This window comes from Meriones unguiculatus, chromosome 18 (assembly GCF_030254825.1).
Source record: "Meriones unguiculatus strain TT.TT164.6M chromosome 18, Bangor_MerUng_6.1, whole genome shotgun sequence".
In the NCBI taxonomy this organism is placed as follows: domain Eukaryota; kingdom Metazoa; phylum Chordata; class Mammalia; order Rodentia; family Muridae; genus Meriones; species Meriones unguiculatus.
This window is the reverse complement of record NC_083365.1, coordinates 16,449,158-16,469,717: the sequence shown is the minus strand read 5'-3', so window position 1 is coordinate 16,469,717 and position 20,560 is coordinate 16,449,158. Positions and strand designations below refer to the sequence as shown.

The window sequence follows — 20,560 nt, the reverse complement described above, 5'->3', positions numbered from 1 at the left end:
TATCTAAATTCCTTTTAATTTTTAAGATGAAACAAAACAAAGTGAAGTTTAGAATTACAAAGATGTTGTCTACTGTGTGACAGGCTTTCCTGCCAGCTGGTAAATTTCTAGTCAAAACACAACCCACACTTGTCAATCAACTGAAAATAACTGTTTACTTAGTGTGTGGCACACGCACACACCATGACACGTATGGAAGCAAGGGGACAACTTGTGAGAAGCATGCCTCTTCTATAAATGAATTCAGGGATCAGGCTCAGGCCAGCAAGCCTGGTGACAAAGAACCTTTACTCACTGAGATGCCTCAATGGCTCTTCCTCCATCAACCTTAAATACTGACTAAAACCTGTCCCCCACCCACACAACCCATAAAGAAACTGTGACACTGATGTCTATGGAAAGCCTGCTGAACTCTGTCTTGAGAACGTGGGGAAGAAGAGGAAAAGGTAAAGGGTTAATGAGATAAGAAGCCAAACACAAACAGCACAAGCAAAACAACTGAGTAAAATGCCAACTCCAAAATCGCAGCATTTTACATGGGAGGCCACTAGCGGTCAGCAATTTTGGGAAATGTGAATAACAAAAGGTGACCCATGATGGTAGGAAAATCAGAAAACTGGACAAAGGTTACTCACAATTAACAAACAGGATAAACAGAAAGACGATCAAAGACTAATGGCACAGCATGGTCTCACACACGGACCAGAGAACAAAACACAAACAAGTCTGCTTATGATATTTCCACAAATCTCCTAAAATTTTTTTTTAAACATCAAATTTTATTACCTGTTAGGATATGCCCACTACTTCAATAGTGGCACAAATTTAAAGGAGCAACCAAGCACTTCTGAGTTGGACAGCCAGCCACTTTCGAATTGTGACAGCATGCACAAGTCCTGCACAAGGTCAAGGCAGATTTAAAAAAAAAAAAAAAAATCCCAGTATTGGGGTGAGGTAGGGTGAGGCAGGAAGTCCTACCCCTAGTTAAGGAGCTTTGACATTTGATAGCTGCTGGGAGGGGAAAGAGTTAGTCTAGGTTGTAACGAGTCCTGGTAGGCTGACAAGGCTCTGGGCCAGGCCCCGTACCGAACAGTACATACACACCACACCATCTCAGAGGAAAAGAAAGGAAGTAGGAGGGAGGGAGGAAAGAGACGGAGGAAAAGGAAAAGGAAGAGAGAGGAAGGAGGAGTTTGTCTGAATAGATGAAAGCGAGCTCCAGTGATATGCCCTCCAGAGAGTCCCATTAAATTAAAAGATTAAAAAAAAAGATATATAGGATAAAAGGAAAAGAGCAGAGAAGAGCCATCAAGCAGGCAATAATCACGAAAGAGCTGAAGTGGCTACAGCCATTACAGTGAAAGTGAACTTAAGATAAATATTAAATTCAGAGGGTATCTTACAGTGGTGGAGGATCAATACATGAGAAAGACACAATGGATATAAGCGTACCCCTGACATTATCTCCAAATACACGAAACAAAAATCACACAACTGACAGAAAAACAATGTAATGATTATGGTCAGAAATCAGCATACCCCACTAAGAAATTCCGTTACATGTCTATCTGTCTGTAGTGCCCATTTTAAAAGCTACTTTATTTGGGGTGTTGGGTCTCAACCTCCCTTCCTACCTCACAATCCTATGTAGGAGAGGGTTAGTGGGGAGAGAGGGTCCCTTTACTTCCCCTGGCTGTTTAGAGTCGAGGGGTTCTTTTAGGGCTCTATACCAATCCCCATCAACCGCAGCCGCAGCCAGCAGGCTCTTCCACGACACTGGGTTTCTCTGTCTGCTCCACACACCGTCCATCTCTTGGGCCTCTCCAAACTGCTACGCCCTAGACCACGCCCCTCTCTGTGCCCAAGCTGGAAGGCCGTTACCAGCTGGCAAAGACCACGCCCCACAGGAGACAATCATCGGCTGTGGGCAAACTATAGCCCAACTAAAATCCCACACTTGGGATTAAAACAAAAACATGTTTACATAACTTAACTGAGCTGACGAAGAAACCAAAACTTCCATTACACCTGTATGTCCGTGTGTCGGTGCAGAGGCCGGAAGGTAGCTTTGGATCCCTGGAGTCGGCGTGAGACTAAGCTGTGAGCCACTCTTCCGTGGGTGCTGGGACTCTAAAGCACCGAGCCCTCTCTGCAGCCCTCCACGCCCCATGCTTAACACAACAAAAGGCAAAAATGTCAGCAAGCTGTGGCCTATTGGCAGTACCACTGACCAAAAGTCCGGTGCATGTTAAAAACGATCAGTGAACAGAAGACACACTCTTGTCAGGCGAAAAACACTCCACCACAGACCATAACACAAGTGTGCAAAAAAGAACTGGAAGAATTCTTTGAAGTATATTCTCCCAAAACAATGGAAAATAGGGAAAATTATTATGTCTGTGGGGAGGGGGGAGGCGTGTCCCAAATTCTTGAAAATAAAGTGACATATGTCTAAACAACTTATCAAAAAAACAAGTGACAAAGAAAATCAGTGAAAACAAATATACAACATATTGATACATATGTGATGAGCTTAAACACTGCATCCGATTGATCATATACACAAATAATCAGTCTGTAGTTTCTGAGCCAATTTCAAACATGTCGATGTACCATTTCTAGATTACAAACTATAAAATAAGTCATGAGAAGTTTGCAGATCACATACCATTTTATTAAATATTTTAACACTGCAAAATGAGTTGGCATATAAATATAAAAATAGAAAGCTGAGAAACCGCTTACAGCACCACAGGGAAGCAGGGCATACAGCACGTGGCTCAGGCCTCCAACATGAAGGCACTGTAAATAGCCCACATAACTTCACTCAGGTACGAGAGTATCAAACACACGAAGGCTGACAGGCAGGCCGCAGAACGGTTTTTCAGCATAAAAGATTCCTGTCCCGTTTCTTGTCTAGATAGAAAGAATCTTCTGACACATGGCACATGATTAGTCTAGACTGACAAAGGGGCTGTCAAAGCCGCTATCTCGTTGGCTAGTCAGGGGAGCAGTGAACGTTATCAAAGGCTTCTGACACGCTGGGGATGGTCCTGTGCTGCTCTGTTTCCTGATATCTGGCTTTAACACACCAGTGCTCTGTGGAGACGAGTGTCCCCGCGGAGCCCCCACCTTCCCTTGCTGGGAATGCAGGGTTTCTTTGGGCAGATCTGGAGTGGAAGTGCTCTGACGAACCACATTGCCTTGTAGGCCATCTGGAAGACAAGTGGCTGCTGAGGACTGTTTCGACTGAGCGGAGTCCCCCAGCAGGTCCAGAGTCCTTGGTGACCTATCACCGAGAAACAGCACAGCAGGATTGCCGCAGGGGAATGCGCTGTCAGAAGGCCAGCCTGGAGAGCTGCCTGGGTCTCCTCCGTCCTTCACTGGGGTGTCCCGCGTGCCTACACCCCGACTCTTCTCACGTGCAGCACTCTCCGTCTCCGTTAGAGAACCACACACAAATGCGTTTAGTCTTGGTGATTCACTGGGGCCTCTTAGGGGTGTGTGTGTGGACTCTGAGATGGATCTAGGTGAAGATTTCTTTTCAGCAGTTCCAAGGAAGGGGTAGGTGGCTGAATAAAGAGGTGACTCAGAGGCAGCTCCACTAAGTCTATCTTTCTTCTCATGTAAACCAAAGCCTCCTTCACCCCTGCATGGGACAAACTCGGGAGCAACATTCTTTGCCAAGATGTTTGGGGGCCTGCAACTCCCACCCACTGACTGACATTCTGAAGACGAAGCTGTGGAAGTCGTGGGCTTTGTGTCTCCGTATTCTGAGTCCTCTGACCGCCGCTGTGAATTAGACGCAGCCCTCCTCCTAGGAACTGGCTCACACCCACTTCTGGGGATAGTTTTCCCACTCTCTGGTTTGCTTTCAACGGAATGTGGAACACTGTGATTCACATCGCTCCTTTCTGATCTTTCAATGCCCATCAGCAACTCTGAAGTCAAGGGAAATGCTACTATGTGCAAAGGAACACAAAATTAGGAGCACAGGAATTAAGAGAAAATTAACACTTTAAGGAGAACAATATAATTGTGTTATCAAAATATTATCAGCGCTACACTAGACAGATATTCTTTCACTCAGAGCCAGAGAAATGGTGGTTCCTGTGGCTGAAATGTGAGTTTATGTCAACTTGACACAAGCCGGAGTCACTGGAAAGGAGGGAGACTTATTTTCAGCTGTTCCATCTATGTTCGTAGCAGGCACATGTCAAGTGCCGACTGCAATGCAGCGCTGCTGAGTCTGGGGTCAAGCAGGCACATGTCAAGTGCCGACTGCAATGCAGCGCTGCTGAGTCTGGTGTCAAGCAGGCACATGTCAAGTGCCGACTGCAATGCAGCGCTGCTGAGTCTGGGGTCAAGCGTGAAGTTTCTGACCAAGAAAGTTTGGTAGAACACCCCATCGGTCTAGTGCTCCGGGCAAACATGTGAACACCAGGACATCGCACCAGATCAGAGGAAAAAGCAGCCACAGCATCAGGTTCAAAGACTTGTGATCCCATAAGCTGGAGCGGACAGGCAGAAGCTGGTTCTACTGGGGACATGATTTTGAGGAATCTTCCCCTAAACAGGAAGACTGCTCTACACCTAACGTGCACCAACCCAAAACTTACACGCCTAACACTTGTGATTCTACGAGAAATGTTTCAGGGTCCTGAATAAGCTCTGCTTCTAGGTGATCAGGTTAAAAGCTGAATTTCCTCACAGACATGTCAAGTGTCCACCTGGGAATTTAGCAATTTTCTTCTTGTATTTCTACCAGTGTATGGCCTTTTTCAGTACAGCTTCATGGAAGATCATCCCATTTCTACCCTCAAGTGTATGCTCTACTCTGCCCTCTCCTGCATTTATGTTTATAACCGAATAGACCCATTTCATCTGCTTGCTATCATTCCCTATTACCTTGAGCTTTTGAGTTCTTGTAAAAACAGCAAGTATCAATATTTTGTAAAACCCTCACCCCATTCTCATTCAGTGGTTGCTAATGGTGTAGGGTCTGTTTATGTATGTCGTCCAGCTTTTTCTCTTTTTTGATTTTGTTAGATTAAACCTTTTCTTAAAAGGTTTTCCTCCAGTAATGTGGAAGTTAGATAGTCATTTCTACTTCTCTGTGATGATGTTCCTAAAGTTTACATCTTTCTAAGAACATCCACTATACTTCTAAACAGCTTCAGGCTCTGTTGCTTCTGTGTTATCTTGTCTTAGATACACATTCGGTTAGCTCTGGTCTGTGTCTGTGTGTCTCTCTCTCATGGTGGTGATGTTCTTTAAAGATATGATGCTTCCCGGCTAAATGTGTATCTCTTCTATGTCTTGAACGCAGTGCCTTTCTGCACTGCCTGGCTGAGGAGCTGGTAGGTGGGAACAGGCATGTGGCAAGGAAGCGGAGATCTGACAGCTGACATGCCGGGCACAGAGAATAACAGTGCGTCCTTGACATCCAGGTACCCAGAATACTGCCCTGTTCCGACTCAGCCAAACGCTAGGGTTGGAGAAGGGGAAAGAGAAATGGGAGGGGGAAGGGAAGAGAGAGAATAGGAGAGGAGGGGAAGGGAGGAAAAGAGAGGGGAAGAAACAAAAACTTCCCCGTCCCCAGGCACTGTTCTACACCACCAGCTCATTACGCACAGGCACCGACGGGCCACAACTTCTCCTGGGACATAAGATCCTGCATGTGAAACAGGTTTGCTGCTGCTCCTCCTTGTACTGTTGTGGGGCACTTTTGAGCTGAGGGTCCTCATTTTCTCAAATACTACCTTCTTTGTTTCAGGTGTTTCCTAGTCTTATCGACTGAAATTGCTCAAAATCCAGTTTTAATTTTGCCTTTTTCGTGCTTTGTCATTTAAAACCTTGTCCATCACGTCTTGGGATGGATGCTGCAGTGCAGTTGGCGAGGCTGTACAGTCTACCTTTTCATGCATAGACTGTCAGAGAGCCAGACAGAGAGGGAGGGGGACCCACCTGAGCGGCCTGCCTGGGCACACCCGGCTCTGCAGCCTGGCTCTGCGATCGTTCCCAGCAACTCTGCCATTGTGGCCAGTTTGCTAGCAGCATTCATAATCTTCTTCTCAGCTCTGTGGGGGAAGTCCAGGATATACAATTAAAGCAGTTGAAATGAAGAACATGAGTCCTCAGCCCTGGGATTGCTTCCTACTCGCTCTGCCAACAGTGAGGAAAACCCGACCTAAGCTTCTCTGGTGATCACATAAACAGTTCTGTGGTTAAGGAAATGACAGCACACCATCCTGGTGCAGTCGGGACACTCAGGGTAAACTCAACTCACCCTTCTTCCTTTCCATTATCCTGTAGGATCTGCTGAAGGCAAGCCAGGTAATACTTCCGCATCTTCCGGGCAGTTTCCTGCCGCTCCCGAAACACTTCTGCCTTTACCATTTCTGCGGCTCTTTCCTTGCTCTCCTGAATGTATCGAAGCATGTCACCTGCAGTGGGTGAAGAAACCCCACAGTTTTCACTGTTTCTCCAAAGACAGGAGGGGCAAAGTTCAAACCAGTTTCTTTGGCAGATGAGGTGAAGAAGTGTAGTTTATACATACTTTCCATTCTTTAGAATGGAACACTTCACAATGCCAATTTGCTAGACTCAACGAAAAGCACTGTTAGCCCTAAGATGGTGATGGCTGCACATGGGAAGAAAACCAATGTACGTTGTTATATTCTAAAGGACTCGGGTAAGAGAAAGCAGAGAGCAGGAAGCGCACGTTCTATTGAATGTCATGACTCAGTTAAGAGACAAGAAGTAGCCAGAAAGAGTGAGCAGAAAGGCAGACACTGAGAAGAAGGAAAATCATATTGTTCTCCTATGCTTGAACGTCTCCAGTCCATTCTTAGCCAATGCTTCCAGTAGCATTGACGGAACAGCAGTAAACTCGCAAGAGGGATGGGATGTAGGTGTTCTTTCCCCAGAGTGCAAAAATCATGTTCCCTCCTGAGTAAAATCACAACCCGCACCTTGCTCTTCAGCGACATGCCTTTCGGTTTACCGCTACTTTCGAAAACTAAATCTATCCACACTCCACATCCAGACGTGGCCAGTCGTTATGTTAGCAAGGCCTGCTCAGGCGCTGCCCTGTCAATGTCAGAAAGCATCTGAATTAGATGCTCTGTGTACAAATGCTGACGGGGGGGGGGGGTGTCGGGTCGACTTTTCCTTCTTTGAGATGGGAAAAATGAAAATGATGTTGGCATGTAACCGCCAGCTACCCAGCTAAAAGGTAACTAAAATATAACATGCATAGTATGTCAGGGTAAACGCGCTTAGTTTGCACTTCTCTCTGGAAGCTTGTAAGAGCTGTTTGTTGTAACTATGCCCTTTGCTGGTATTCAGAACAGCTGAGAAACAACTGTCACTGCCGATACTGATTGGCTTTCACATCTACAGGCAACTCTGATACCAGCAGCTTGGAACCTGAGACCTTTTCTGCCTTTTGTTAAAAAAATGAAAGTGATTTTAGAAGGAAGGTATGTTTCTCTACATAAACCCTGACTACTGTACCGAAACACACCCATGCAATGCACTTGTGTTGTTAGAGCAAAGGGGTCTTTACTCTGGAGACACCCTAGAGCTGCTATCCAAGGCGGCTAGAGCTGACAAAGCCCTGGCACGCTCAGAGCCGTTTGGAATAAGGAGAAATAAGAGACTGGAGCCATCCCCACAGTTCCCATGTCTGCAGCAGGAAGTCTGCTAAGGTGACTTAGGTCTGTGCCCTGTCCCGTCCTCCTCTGCACAGGACGCACAGGCTCTTCCTCTGAGCCACAGTCCAGTCTTCACAGGGCATGTTCTTTACTCTAGATTGTTTGTGTTGTAAGGATGTTACACTTCAAGATAGTTTGATTCTAACCTCTAAACAAAGACTAAAAACGATCAACAACATAAAAGTAACTGCTCTTGAGAACTGGAGAGGTGGCTCAGTGGTTAAGAGACCGGCTACTCTTACAGGGGACCAGGCTGCAGTTCTAGCACCCTCACAGTGGCCCATAACTATCCCTAACTCCAGTGCCAGTGCCAGGGAATCTGGAGCCAACTTCAGGCCTCCACAGGCAACAGGCATGTCCATGGTGCATGCACACACACACACATACAGAGACATAAAATAAATGTAAAACAAACAAACAAGTAAAAACTTTTATTGTATCACTTGGGCAAACTTATCCATTATTTTGTAATTTGAGACAGCATCAACAATCTCTTCTAAGGCTAAAGAAAAAGGCAGTTTGAAAAAGTCACTAAAACGTCCAACCCCCGAGTTTCCATTTTACAACAGTGCAGAAGGCCTACCCCAGCGAGGATCTTGAGCATCTCTTTGGTACTTACGTTTGATTTTTTTCACGGCTTTAATGTACTGCCCACGAAGCTCTTCCAAGGCCTGCACGCTGCATGGCAGCCAGGCACTCTCAATGGCTCCTGCAGACAGTGACCTAAGAACACACCAGGTTGTAGAACCACAGAGGCGGGTGGTCAGTAAAGAGATTCACTTGGAAGGTTTACATGCATTTATATCATCAACAAAATGACCTGAGCTGTGCCTGGGATTTTGCACAAAGGAACTGCCAGTATTCAGTTATTTCAAATCAGAGAAAGGCCAGGAAGGCAGCTCAGGTGGGAGAGCACTTGCTTAGAACCTGTGAAGCCCTGGGCTCCACCACAAACCAGGTGTGCGAGCACACACCTATACTCCCAGTACTCACTACACCAAGGCTCAGATTCAAGGTCATCTTGAGCTGCATTTGAGCCCACCCTTGGGAGACATTAAACCTTGTCTCAAAACAAAAAGAAAAAAAAAAAATGAAAGCAACAAATCAACATTACGATTGCCTACATAAATACAGGCAAATCCACATGATGAACGCATCCAGAGCTCCTGGAGAGCACAGTGTGGGGCGTCTGGTAACACAGGGAAGAGCTTCTCTAATCTTATACTTACAATAGCCCCCAAATCCCAATTTTCTGAACAATGCATACATGGCATATATATATATAAACAGCCTACATGATATGGAACAAAGGAATAATACACAGTCTTTCCTGTGAGTATATTTTATGTATGAGAACACAACAATCCAGGGGAACATTCCTAATATTGAGGCACTTAGAAAATGAAATGATCCTTGAACTGGAAGTTTACCGCGGTGGTGTTCTGCAAAGGGCCTTCAATGCTTCCAACTTATTCTTCATGTCATTGTTTTCTTCTATCAACTCTTCCACGACCCTGTTGTTCTCTTCTGTAACAGGAAGTCAGCGTTAACCTTCTGCCTTTCCCTGAGTTCCTATGCAGGCCTTCCGAGGGCTTGCCTACTTCCCGCTCTCTCGTGTTACCGTTCCTCGGTCAGCCCGGCACGGAACCTTCCCCGGTGCAGTTTTCCCAGCGTTTAATGTCTGTTTCGGCTTTATCTCTGAACACATCCTGAAACCTGCGTGCAACTGCGTGGTGTGTCTGTGCTGCGCTCCAGCTAAACTCAACCTCTCCAGAAGGGTCTGCTTTGCCTGTTGTTCTGCAGTACTACGGCTGGGAGGCAGCATTACGCATGGTGTGCGAGACTTCTACGAAGAAGCTGCATTCCCCACCAAGATCACTGGGTTTTCTAGCTCTAGGCACACTTGGCTCCTAGAGTTTATATTCATGTACAGAATCCTTGAGCAAAAACCTCAAGATAAAATGAAATAAAATAAATCTAGATACTATTCAAACATTTACTGGTAATATATTGTGGGTACTATGACTCTGAACATAAATGAGATGGGGCGTATCCCGTATCCTCAAGAAACAGCGTGGATGGCCGCCAGCAAGTAGAATACAGAACGGCAACAAAGAGAATGGAGAAGCCCATGCAGAAATGCAGCACCACACAGCTGTGAGAAAATCACGGAGGCACAGCATTTTGTGAGTTAATCCTAAAGCATGAAAGTCAGACCAAAAAGTAAACGTCAGGGTCATGTACACATGACAGAGTGGTGACACTACGAGCAAGGCCCAGAGGCAAAGGAAACTGGAAATATTTCCAAATGTGCAGCCAAGAGAACAGGGTGGAGGTTAGTGGTGAAGGTGAGATGGAGGAGCATGGAAGGCCAACAGCTCAGGAGCAATGGGAAACGGCAGCAGATAACCCCGAGAGCATGCATGAATGGGCCAGATGGAAGCTGGCTCAGACCCACGAGTTTTTATTTATGCTATTTCCGCCTCCCAGAGCAAAGCTTCGCTTAATAAACACTTCCATTTCCAGTACAAAGAGCAATGTCTGACACATATTTAGGCCTTCACTGTCTGATCAATCAAGAAAGAAATGTTAAGTTCTTTAATTCGACTAGTAAATACAGATGTAAACTGGTTTATATAAACCCTAAAAGAAAACCGGTACCCATATTAAAAAAAAGCTTTCTGTCTAAATGTTCCAGCCAGGACGAGCCAGCCTCCTGCGGTAGCAGCGAGCCGGAAGTGCTGACCTCCAAGTTTCTCCACTGTAGCTTTGTGCATCCTCTCTAAACGCTGAAAGTGCCTATGGTACTTCTCCAGCTTCCTTTTCAGAACTTGACACTCCTGCTTTTCCTTTTCACGCTCTTGGAAGCAGTGTCCACAGCATAAATCTTTAAACTCAAAGATCTTTTTATCTGTAAAAAAAAGTAAATGACACAAGACCTTTTGATAAAACTATTTGGGTTAAGGCAAGTAAGAAAGAAGAAACCCAGATGGCAGGACTCATGACCAAAGGCCACAGCATGACTGAAAGAGCAGGGTGCTTGAGAGAGAAGTGGGGTCTAGCTACTTTGCTGGATGGTTACTTAGCCTCCATAAAGCTTAAGGTTTTGATGCATAAAACTTGATAATGGTACCCAGTTTAAAATTCCTGAAGCCTAATGGCCAGATCTTAATATTTAACACCATTTTCCACAAAGGGAACTGGAATTCTTAAAGAAATGGCTAACTTCAAGAGTGGAAGATGGTATATAAAAAATGAAACAGAACTACCTTGCCAAGCCAGAAAGTAAGAAAAGAACTACAAAATATGATCACAGAGCAAGGACACAGGTGATAACCTGAAGGATCCCCCTAGATGAATCTGGGCAATCTGAGTGCCCATTAAATACACTAATGAACTATAAAGTATTGAAAAATAAGAATATGCGAATCATACAAATAATGACACAGAAGGATAGAGAGATGAATAGTTGGATGGATGGTCCAGCAAGCATCTTTTTTTTTTTTTATTATATAAACAAGCTGAGTGCCTACTGATGAATGTAGAGAGGTGTTTGTCGTTGGAAAAATTATCATTTTGCAACAGTGCAGTAAAGACAATCAGGCAAGAATCACCCGTGACCCCCCACATCTAAGAGAAAGCTTTAATGAGAAGGCTGCTGCCTGGTCCTCCCAGTGCCTCTCTGCAGACTGCTTATCAGCTGCAGATGGAGGGAGGGCAGTGATGAATTATGTAACGAATACACTGGACACAGTTTTGACCAGGTGATCAACCTCAACAATAAAAGAAAATGGACACTATGTGCTTCCAGACGTGAAGACACCACCAGTGCAGTCTTCCAACCAAGAAGGCACAATCTGAATTGAATCATGAAGAACAGAAGATAAACCCCAAGTGAATAAGTTCTGCTTAAATAAAAAAGAAGAAGAAGAATGGGAATAAGAGAGAGAATATTAGTCCTCAACATTTCAAAATGATATAGGACAGAGAGAGGTGTGGGAATGCTCTATATCAAAGGACGTTATCTTAGAGGACACAGGCAGTGAGTATGATGTACGGGTGGGGGAGAGTGCTACACTAGACATCACTTGGGTGGACTGACAAAACCAGAGTCAAACAGCAGGTTGATACTTTACTGCTAAACATACTGTACCTAGAGTGTGCAAGGAGAAAATATCCCTGTTATTAGAGAACGCACACTGAGGCATTTAGGCAGAAAGGATCACAATGTATGGACCGTACCCTCAGATAGTTCTGGAATGATGACATTTCACGTACATGCACATGAAAACAAAACAGAAAATGCCATCATGGGTACAGCTAGCTAAACAAGTAATCTATGAAACTATTCATACTCTTGCAAACTCCTTTTCTGTAAGTTTGAAATTATCTCCAAATTTGAAAATTTACTTAAAATTTTGGGAGGCATAAACAAAATTTTTTGGCATAGTACTTGACATACAGTAAAAACACAATAAATAACAGTATTGGTCCTAGTAACATAGAATTTATAAGATGAAAATAATATATAGATTAATAATAATAATAATAATAATAATATATATATATAAAAGTATTACCAAAGATAGGTAGCTATGACTGTGAATGACACGCTAAGGTAGGAAGCAGACACAGGGTAAGCCATGAGTATCTGGCCACTGAAGCGAGCAGACTGTCATTATTTGTGGCACCTCCCAACTTTCCCATTTCAGGGTACCATTCATGCTCATGAACACCGAAGAGCCACAGCAGCGTCACCCTGGGGCAGCGTGCTGATCCCAGACTTTTCATTTACAATGCTGATGGTAAAACTGAAAACCAGGCAAAACATCTACTGGCAAAAGATACACACACTGTGACGTATGTGAACACCACAACATATGCATGTTTATGGATGAACTGGAGTGTTGGCACACGGACAGATCTTGGTAGTGTCATGTCAGGTGGAGAAAAATCAGACTACAAAGAATATAATGGGCATTAATCCGTTTTTTATAATTTTTAAGTTAAAAAGTATGTGTTGGTCAAAAAAAAAAAAAAAAAGCAACACAATGGCTTTTGGAAATCATCTCTGTTACCAAGGGCTGGAGATGCTGTGGGTGGAACTGTGGTAGAGCGCTGTAGACTTTCTACTTCTCTCTGTCTCTCCTCTTGTTTTTTGTTTGTTTTTCCGAGACAGAGTTTCTCAGTGTAGCCTTGGCTCTCCTGGACTTGCTCTGTAGACCAGGCTGGCTTTAAACTCACAGAGACCCGCCTGCCTCTGCCTCCCAGAGCACTGGGATCACAGGCGTGCCCCACTGTACCTACCTGACCTTCTAATTCTTAAGCCAAATGGGGGGTTCCTGGTGGTTAGCTTATCCACTTACGTACACACTATTTCTATTCTTGGCATGTATCAACTACTCCACCATCGGTGGTTACATTCTTTAAAGACAGTAAGATTACAAAACTATCACTAAAGCTAACGTGCCCCCTGGTAATTTCTGGAAGTGGTACTGTGAAGGACTCTACAGTCTTTCCTAATGAGCTTAGAGGTATGCTTACAGGAAACGACAAGACAAAGAAAAATGAATCTTTACACAGTGCCGCTGGTCTTCAGCCCAGACCACTTTCAAAAACGTAACACGCCTCAAGTGCATGGGGATGTGTGACCCAACACTCAGGGTTTGCCCTGGCAACAAGAACAACAAAAACAAAAACGGCAGCCAGGCAGCAGAAGGGTGTGTGCAATACAGGAAGGACACAAGGGTTCCATCTTGGAATCTTGGCATCTTGGAAATTTGCCAATTCCTAGTTCACAAATCTCAGTGAATAAGCAACAGCCTCATATTCCCACATAAAATCTTGACTATAAAGGGCTGTGGCATAGTACAAGATATAAGTTACTTGGGGCCTGAAAAGATAATTTAGCAGTTCAGCTTGCTGGCTGCTCTTCCAGAGGATCTGGGTTTGATTCCCAGCACCCATGTGGGGACTTACAACTATCTGTAACTCCAGTTCCAGGAGATCTGATGCCCTCTTCTGGCCTCTGTGGTGCACAGACATAAAAGCAGGCAAAATACTCAACCATATAAAATCTAAATTTAAAAAATTTCCAAGATGTTATTTAAAAAAGTTAAGGCCTTACTACATCAAATGCTTACACATTACCAAGCACATGGCTATGTGTCCTAAAATCTGCACAAATGAAAAAATGGCCAAAATGCATCAGCAGGATTTCCATTGATAAAACAGTTGAAACAGCGTAGGATGTAGGTAGGATGGCTCACTGGTAGAAGCACGTGCTGCACACGCCTCACTACTGGGGTTTCATCCCCAGATGCCACAGCAGGAAAGAACAAACCATCAAATTGTCCTTTGGTCTCCATACATGCACGATGGCACATGTGTCCTTGCCCTCGCACTGCATGTACACAAATATACAAACATACATACACAAATATACAAACACAATAAAAATATAAAATGAGACACAACTGGGAACATACCAATAACAATAAAATAAAAGGAGACATAAGTTCAGGGGATGGATGAATGGAGGAACTGAAAGGGGAGAGCCTAAATGATGCAATTATATTTTAATTAAAGAAAAAACAACTGAAAGAAGTTTCAGTGATTTGAATGCTTAGTCTCCACTCTTCACTACTTGACAATTCTCTTATGTGAAACCCTTGATTTCTCAACAGTTAGGACCAAATGTCTGACCGGTCTCTCCACCTTACAAGACTCATTTGTGAATGGAGGGAAGCACATTCGGATGGAAGACGGTTTCAGTGAACCCTGCTCCTGAATACAAAATGCAATCTAGACAGGACACAAAATCAATACCAGCTTCCGGCAAGGCCGAGGACTGCGCACAATGTCCAGAGGTGGAGACAGGAAGGGATGCTGGGACCCCAGGATCTCCTTGGCCGGTGTTCCAGATGACAGCATCTGCAGAGGTCTTGATCACATTTCTCTGAAATAGATTGTCTTCATATTTAATGCCTAGGGAAAATGTCTACAAATATTTGTTTAAAATCCTAATGTTAAAGAATAAAGAAAAACAATTCTAATATTAAAAATACAAAAAGAAACCACGTCAACAACCTTGCTTGCACTACAGCAATATTTCTCTTAGCACGGTATATGGACAACATCCAATATGGCAATGGTCAGGGATCCTCACTGGCTAAAACCCAAGACAGGAGATAGTGAACATTACCAGAATTATTCCTGAAAATCTAGCATACTTTCACTACAGGAGTCAAATTCACGAGCAAGTATGATACAAATATTTTACTTCCTAACATATTCAAAATAAGTGCTTCAGCATATTCTGTTCTAGGTAAGAAAGACCACTTGAATGCCAAATTAAAGACAGACTTTGCTTACAGACATGAACCTGTTGCACAAGGCCCTTTCTTCACGGGCACTGAGAAAGGCTCTCAAATGTCCATTGCTCTCACTGGAATTATACTCACCTAAATTCATTGGTTCTTAAAGCGATATTTTCAGATTTTAGACGCCTACTGACTACCAAAGAAAGAGAACATGTAGCCTTGCTATCTAGCTTTAACTTGTCTATGGAAGGGGACAGAATATACTGCCGTAAGTTTGCTTAAAATTCTCAATAATATTTCTATTTTCTTCTACCCATTAAGAACTATTTTATTAATATCTTTCAAAAAACATTTTCTTAAAAATTGTCTTTCTCACACCTAAAGAAGCTAAGCAAAAAGGAGGACCCTGGGTAAGATGACCAATCCTCACTCAGAAAGGCAAACAGGATGGAGATCGGAAGAGGCAACAGGACAGAAGCCTACCACAGAGGGCTGTTAAAAAACTCTACCCAGCAAGGTATCAAAGCAAATGTGAGACTCATAGCCAAACTTTGGGCAGAATGCAGGGAATCTTATGGAAGAGGGGGGAATTAGGAAGACCTGAAGGGGACAGGAGCTCCACAAGAAGAGCAAAAGATTGAAAAAATCTGGGCACAGGGGTCCTCCAACCAAGGATCATACATGAAAATAACCTAGAACCGCTGCACAGATGTAGCACATGGCAGCTCAGTGTCCAACTAGATACCCTAATAATGGGAACAGGGACTGTCTCTGACATGAACTCAGGGGCTAGCTCTTTGATCACCTCCCCCTGAGCAGGGAACAGCCTTATCAGGCCACAGAGGAAGACAATACAGACAGTCCTGAGGAGACTTGATAGACTAGGGTCAGAGGGAAGGGGAAGAGGACCTCCCCTATCAGTGGGCTTGGGGAGGGGCAGGAGAGGAGATGAGGGAGGGAGGGTATGATTGGGAGGGGATAAAGGAAGGAGCTGCAGCAGGAATACAAAATGAATAAACTGTAATTTATTAAAAAAAAATAAATTTAAAAAATTGTCTTTTTTGTTTCCTGCATCCTTTCCATCTTAGCAAGCTTTTGGTTTATTTCAATTTCCATGAGCGATTCTAAACCCTATGGATTTAATAAACTATAAATCAGTCTTTCATGTTTATGGAAAGTGTACTGTGAACTTGGAATCGCTGACTGACCCCCAGTGTCAAATGTTGCTTCCATGATAAACTGGAGATTAGGCGTTAAGTCATCTTCCTCAGGAATGGAATCTGACCCACCCAAAGACAGCTGTGAAAGTCTAAACTCTTAGCTGCATTGTCTCATGTCCACAGCCATGAGCCAAATAGGTCACACAGATGAGCTTACACTGCTTGTGCAATTACAAGCCCTGAAAGACCTCCAGATTGATTTTGTATTGACAGGAAATGAGAATGCCTTAAAATTCTGGATTTTCACCTATAGGAAAATTCAAATTCATGAGCAACTAAACTAAGACTGTAATAAACATCTATAATGAACATGTGGAAAAGAAAGGTGTTATCATTTTTTTCATTTGTAAACACTTTTCGAGAAAGCCAAATTTGAAAGTATTGGCATGATTTCTTCATCACCTCTATTCCTAAAGCCTGCTCTTTTTCTTGTTTTCCCCCAGTATTCTCAATGAAGGATCAAGCCATGCTCATGGGAAGTGATCGTGCCAGTCATTTTTATTGACGGCAACTACGTAATAGTAACACTGCTGTAAAATCGAGGGGAAACCTAAGAACTGAGATGAACTGGAACGAGGGAGACTGGCTGGTCATTTCAGTCCACCTAGCTCCATACTTCTGTCCTTTTTCATATGTAGGATGGAGACAGGCCCACAGGTACTGCAGTTAGGAACTGGGCCAGGGAGCGGGGTTCTCTTTTTCTGGATGGCCAATCATAACACAGGCTTGCCCAAAACAACTCACTAGTTTGTCTCCTTATAAGCATTTCCAGTAGTCATTAGCACCAGATATGCTCAAAAAACGGCCTTAAAAAGCCTTCAGTGGTGAGATGTTCCCAGACCCAAACTCTAATGTCTAAAGCTCCTCAGAGAATCTGATCAGGCACTTCCCCACTTCTGGTCTTAAACACCAGAATAGGCTGGCCACACACTAGAACACAACTCTGAAATTTTCATGAATGCTTCGGCCCTTCAATCCTAAATTGGTCAGACTGGTTTTATCTGGTCTCAGACAGTTCTTGTATGACTAAACAACACAGGGAATTCATTTTGCAAGCACACACATGGAGAATCTATGAAACTGGATTCCAGGAATTTCAGCAAATAAATCAAGCCTCTTGTTTGTTTGTTTTTTCTCAATAATTCTGGGACCTCACTGGCTCTTTTTGTGTAAGACATAAATCACTGAGGACAAGAAATTGACTTCTAACCTCTTCAAACAAACAAACAAACAAAACCCCACAAGCAACCCTCTGTATTAATGACATATTCTTCAAGTGGTTAGGAACACAATTATTTAGTTCCTAAAATGTTCCCTTAAAAAAAAACAAAACACCTCATCTATATGTTTAAGTAAAAGCTGTCTAGCAGCTAAAAGTCCTGCCTCATAGTGGTGGCACTATGAAGCAATTAAAAAGAAAGCAACAAATGTAATCCATTAGATCTGCTGCAATAAAGCTTGTAAAATCATTGGTGAAAACACACATGACTAGATTAAGATCTAGTAATTATAAAATGAAGAAAACAAAAAAACCCACCATATTCACCTTCTGCAATCATAATCACCCTTGGTAGTCAACAGCTCTAAGAACATACCTTTTCCAGCTCGGAGGCAATAGTGTTTGTAAGCAAGGATAGCATATTTTCAAAAGCTTTTTTTATGCAGGCTTTTACTTTCTCAAAATACTGCACAGATATCCATTTTGAAGAACAAACTGACATGACTTCCGAAAGCTGCTTGTCCTGTGAGTCACCAACACATTCCAGCAGGGTGTCCCTCAGGAGGAAGTCAAGCACAGTGAGGATGTCTTCCTCATACTGATGGACTTCCAGTTGCGTCCGCTCGGCCTCTTGCAGAGTCCACTCTCTGCGACTCTTCTCCAGACGTGCCTGGACTTCCGTCTCCTTCTGAAGAAGTAGTTCGGTTTTCTGCTTCACAAAGTCCTCTTTAGCTGCCACCAGGACCTCGTTGATTTTATTTCGATGATCGTCTAAAAACTGCCGATAATCTTCCTCATTTTGTTCTTGAATCTTGTGGATTTCTTCTTGTTTTTCTTTGTTCCATTCAGTTCGGGCCTTAGCCAACTCAGCTCTGACTATCACAGGGACTTCCTCATCCTTCAACTCCAGTTCCTTTTGGAGAGAGTGAATTTTCTCTTCTAGCTCCTTGACAGGCATTACACTTGACTTTGTATTTTCAAGCTCACTTTTCCATTTCTCTTTAGCTTCACAGATTGCAAGTGATAGCTAAAAGATACAGCAACACAGATTTGAAAGTATCTGACTGCTTTATTATCCACAAATCCTAAGTACCAGGACTGACCTCCCAACCACACAAGCCACTTAAAATAAACTTTTTAAAAAAAGGGGAAAAATAATCTAGATGTGACGTTCTGTAAGATATGCTTATACTAAAGTATCTTCTCTATTTTATTTTAGCGTGTGTGCATGTGTGTATGTGTGTGAAAGAGAAAGCGAGAAAGAGAAAGAGTTGTATGTCTGTGTCATGGGCTCATGTGTGCTGTGAAGGAGCCAGAGACTAACACTGGGACTCCCTTCTCTATCATGCTCCCTCTTAGTTTTTAGAGAGAAGTCTCTCACTTAACCTGGAAACTCGTCATTTCCACTAGACTGGCTGGTCAGCAGTCCCTTGCTCCCGCCATCTCCAGCGCAGCCCAGTGCGGGGGACACAGGTGCACCTGCACGGCTTACGCAGCTCTGAGGGTCCAAACTCGGACCCTCATGCTAGCACTGCGAGCACTCTACCCTCCGAGGCATGCGCAATCTCCCTGCCTCAGCTTCTCCAGAGCTGGGATTGTAAGCGCCTCTGTATTCCTAAAGACCTTTAGGGTATCTGTATTCTCTGTTTTACCTAACTTTATTATTTTCCTTGACTTTTGGAGTCTCATCATCATACCGTCTCCTTGTTCTCTCTCCCTCTGAGACATATTTCCTCTGAGAGATATTTCCTTTGAGATATTTCAGACATACAAAAACACATAAATAAGAAATACTCATATACTACTTACTACCTAGTAAAAACACAATACTAAAATTTATTTATCTTTGAGAGAAGGTCTCATGTATCCCCGGCTGGCCCCCAATTCTTTGTGGCCGAGGATGGCCTTGAGTGCCAGGTCTCTCAAGCACTGGCGTTACAGGTAGCCACCACAGCTTCTTTTTCAAACATTTAACTCTAGCAACTTAAAGTTTATTGTGATACACAGGTGGGTAAAACTACTCTCCCCAAGTGTTAGTGTGCTATCACAAGACTACTCAGCAGCTTTGAAACAACTTGTTAAACATTATTTCTAGTTGGGCGTATCCCTCAAGCCTGTCTTGTACGAACTGTGTTGTTGTGATTAAGGCAGTTTTGCTTTCAAACGCATTTTGTCGTGCGGACTACAATACCTTTTCCAGAACATTGAGAAAAAGGCTAGTCCTTTATTTTTCGAAAGAAATTTTAGAATTACTGGGTCAAACCTTAAAGTTATTTTCAGTTTGCTTGCCTTTTGACTGGAATGAGTTTAGGACCCATAAGTTAAGAGGGCTTGCGGTTTTACTGTTGCGGTTTCTTTTGAAGAGCATGGCATCTCTAGATAGACGGGTACACACGAAGGGAGCATGTTCTAGGGCTACAGACAGCTCAGGAAAGGATAGTGAGGAGTGAAGAGGCCTGGTCTCAAGCTCAACCGACAACATGTGATGAAATGGGGTTAATTTCTAAGTACGGCCATCTCTGATGGTGAGAGATTTAAGGCACTAAGATAAACTGTGTTCCTCTGCAGTGCGACAGGAACAGATTCCACCTGCTTAGGCCCAGGTGTAGGACAATGACTCAACGGCAGGAGCAGGTGCACATTACAGAGTGGAGATGGGAGGATGGTGACGGAACCAGCACTCACCCTCTGGGCCATGACCAGCTCCTGCTGCTCCGCCCACTCCTGCTGCCGGGCTCTCAGCAGGGCCTTGAACTCTGCAAGTGTGGGCAGCTCCTGTAGCCAGCGACTGCGGGCATTCTGCACAGCTGTTTCCACCTACGGGAGATGACAGGAGTGGCATGGCCAGGATAAAGTTTCCCAGGGCTCAAGTTCGCAGCATCTCTGACCTCCTGTGTATTTTACATTGTGCCTCCCTAGGTTACAGCCACGCTGACTCTACAGCAAACAGTAAAGCAGGAAATGGGAACTGTGTCTGACGAGCAGCGCAGTCATCAAAAGCTTCATGCACAGTAGGCCAGAGGGTCCCCCAGGGCCTACTGCTATCAATCATTGTACCCACCACCTACTCGCTCATGTGCA

The 20,560-nt window shown here is 43.8% G+C and overlaps 1 protein-coding gene across 11 annotated transcripts in view; it reads right to left on the bottom strand.

Annotated features, from left to right (window-relative positions):
• Positions 1-2,652: 2,652 nt before the first annotated feature.
• The window catches only part of Cep152 (centrosomal protein 152), a 60,423-nt gene continuing 42,515 nt past the window's right edge, over positions 2,653-20,560 (bottom strand). For 9 of the 11 annotated variants that reach the window (XM_060372034.1, XM_060372038.1, XM_060372036.1 and 6 more), the window contains 9 exons: positions 20,165-20,296; positions 17,856-18,506; positions 14,547-14,676; positions 10,465-10,629; positions 9,149-9,245; positions 8,338-8,441; positions 6,290-6,446; positions 5,968-6,080; positions 2,653-3,962 (listed from right to left, as the gene is read on the bottom strand). In XM_060372034.1, coding sequence (XP_060228017.1) covers positions 2,953-3,962; positions 5,968-6,080; positions 6,290-6,446; positions 8,338-8,441; positions 9,149-9,245; positions 10,465-10,629; positions 14,547-14,676; positions 17,856-18,506; positions 20,165-20,296 — 2,559 coding nt within the window. In that variant the 3' untranslated portion in view covers positions 2,653-2,952. The remainder of the gene's footprint in view (positions 3,963-5,967; positions 6,081-6,289; positions 6,447-8,337; positions 8,442-9,148; positions 9,246-10,464; positions 10,630-14,546; positions 14,677-17,855; positions 18,507-20,164; positions 20,297-20,560) is intronic. The other 2 variants (XM_060372037.1, XM_060372041.1) reach the window with 2 other exon arrangements.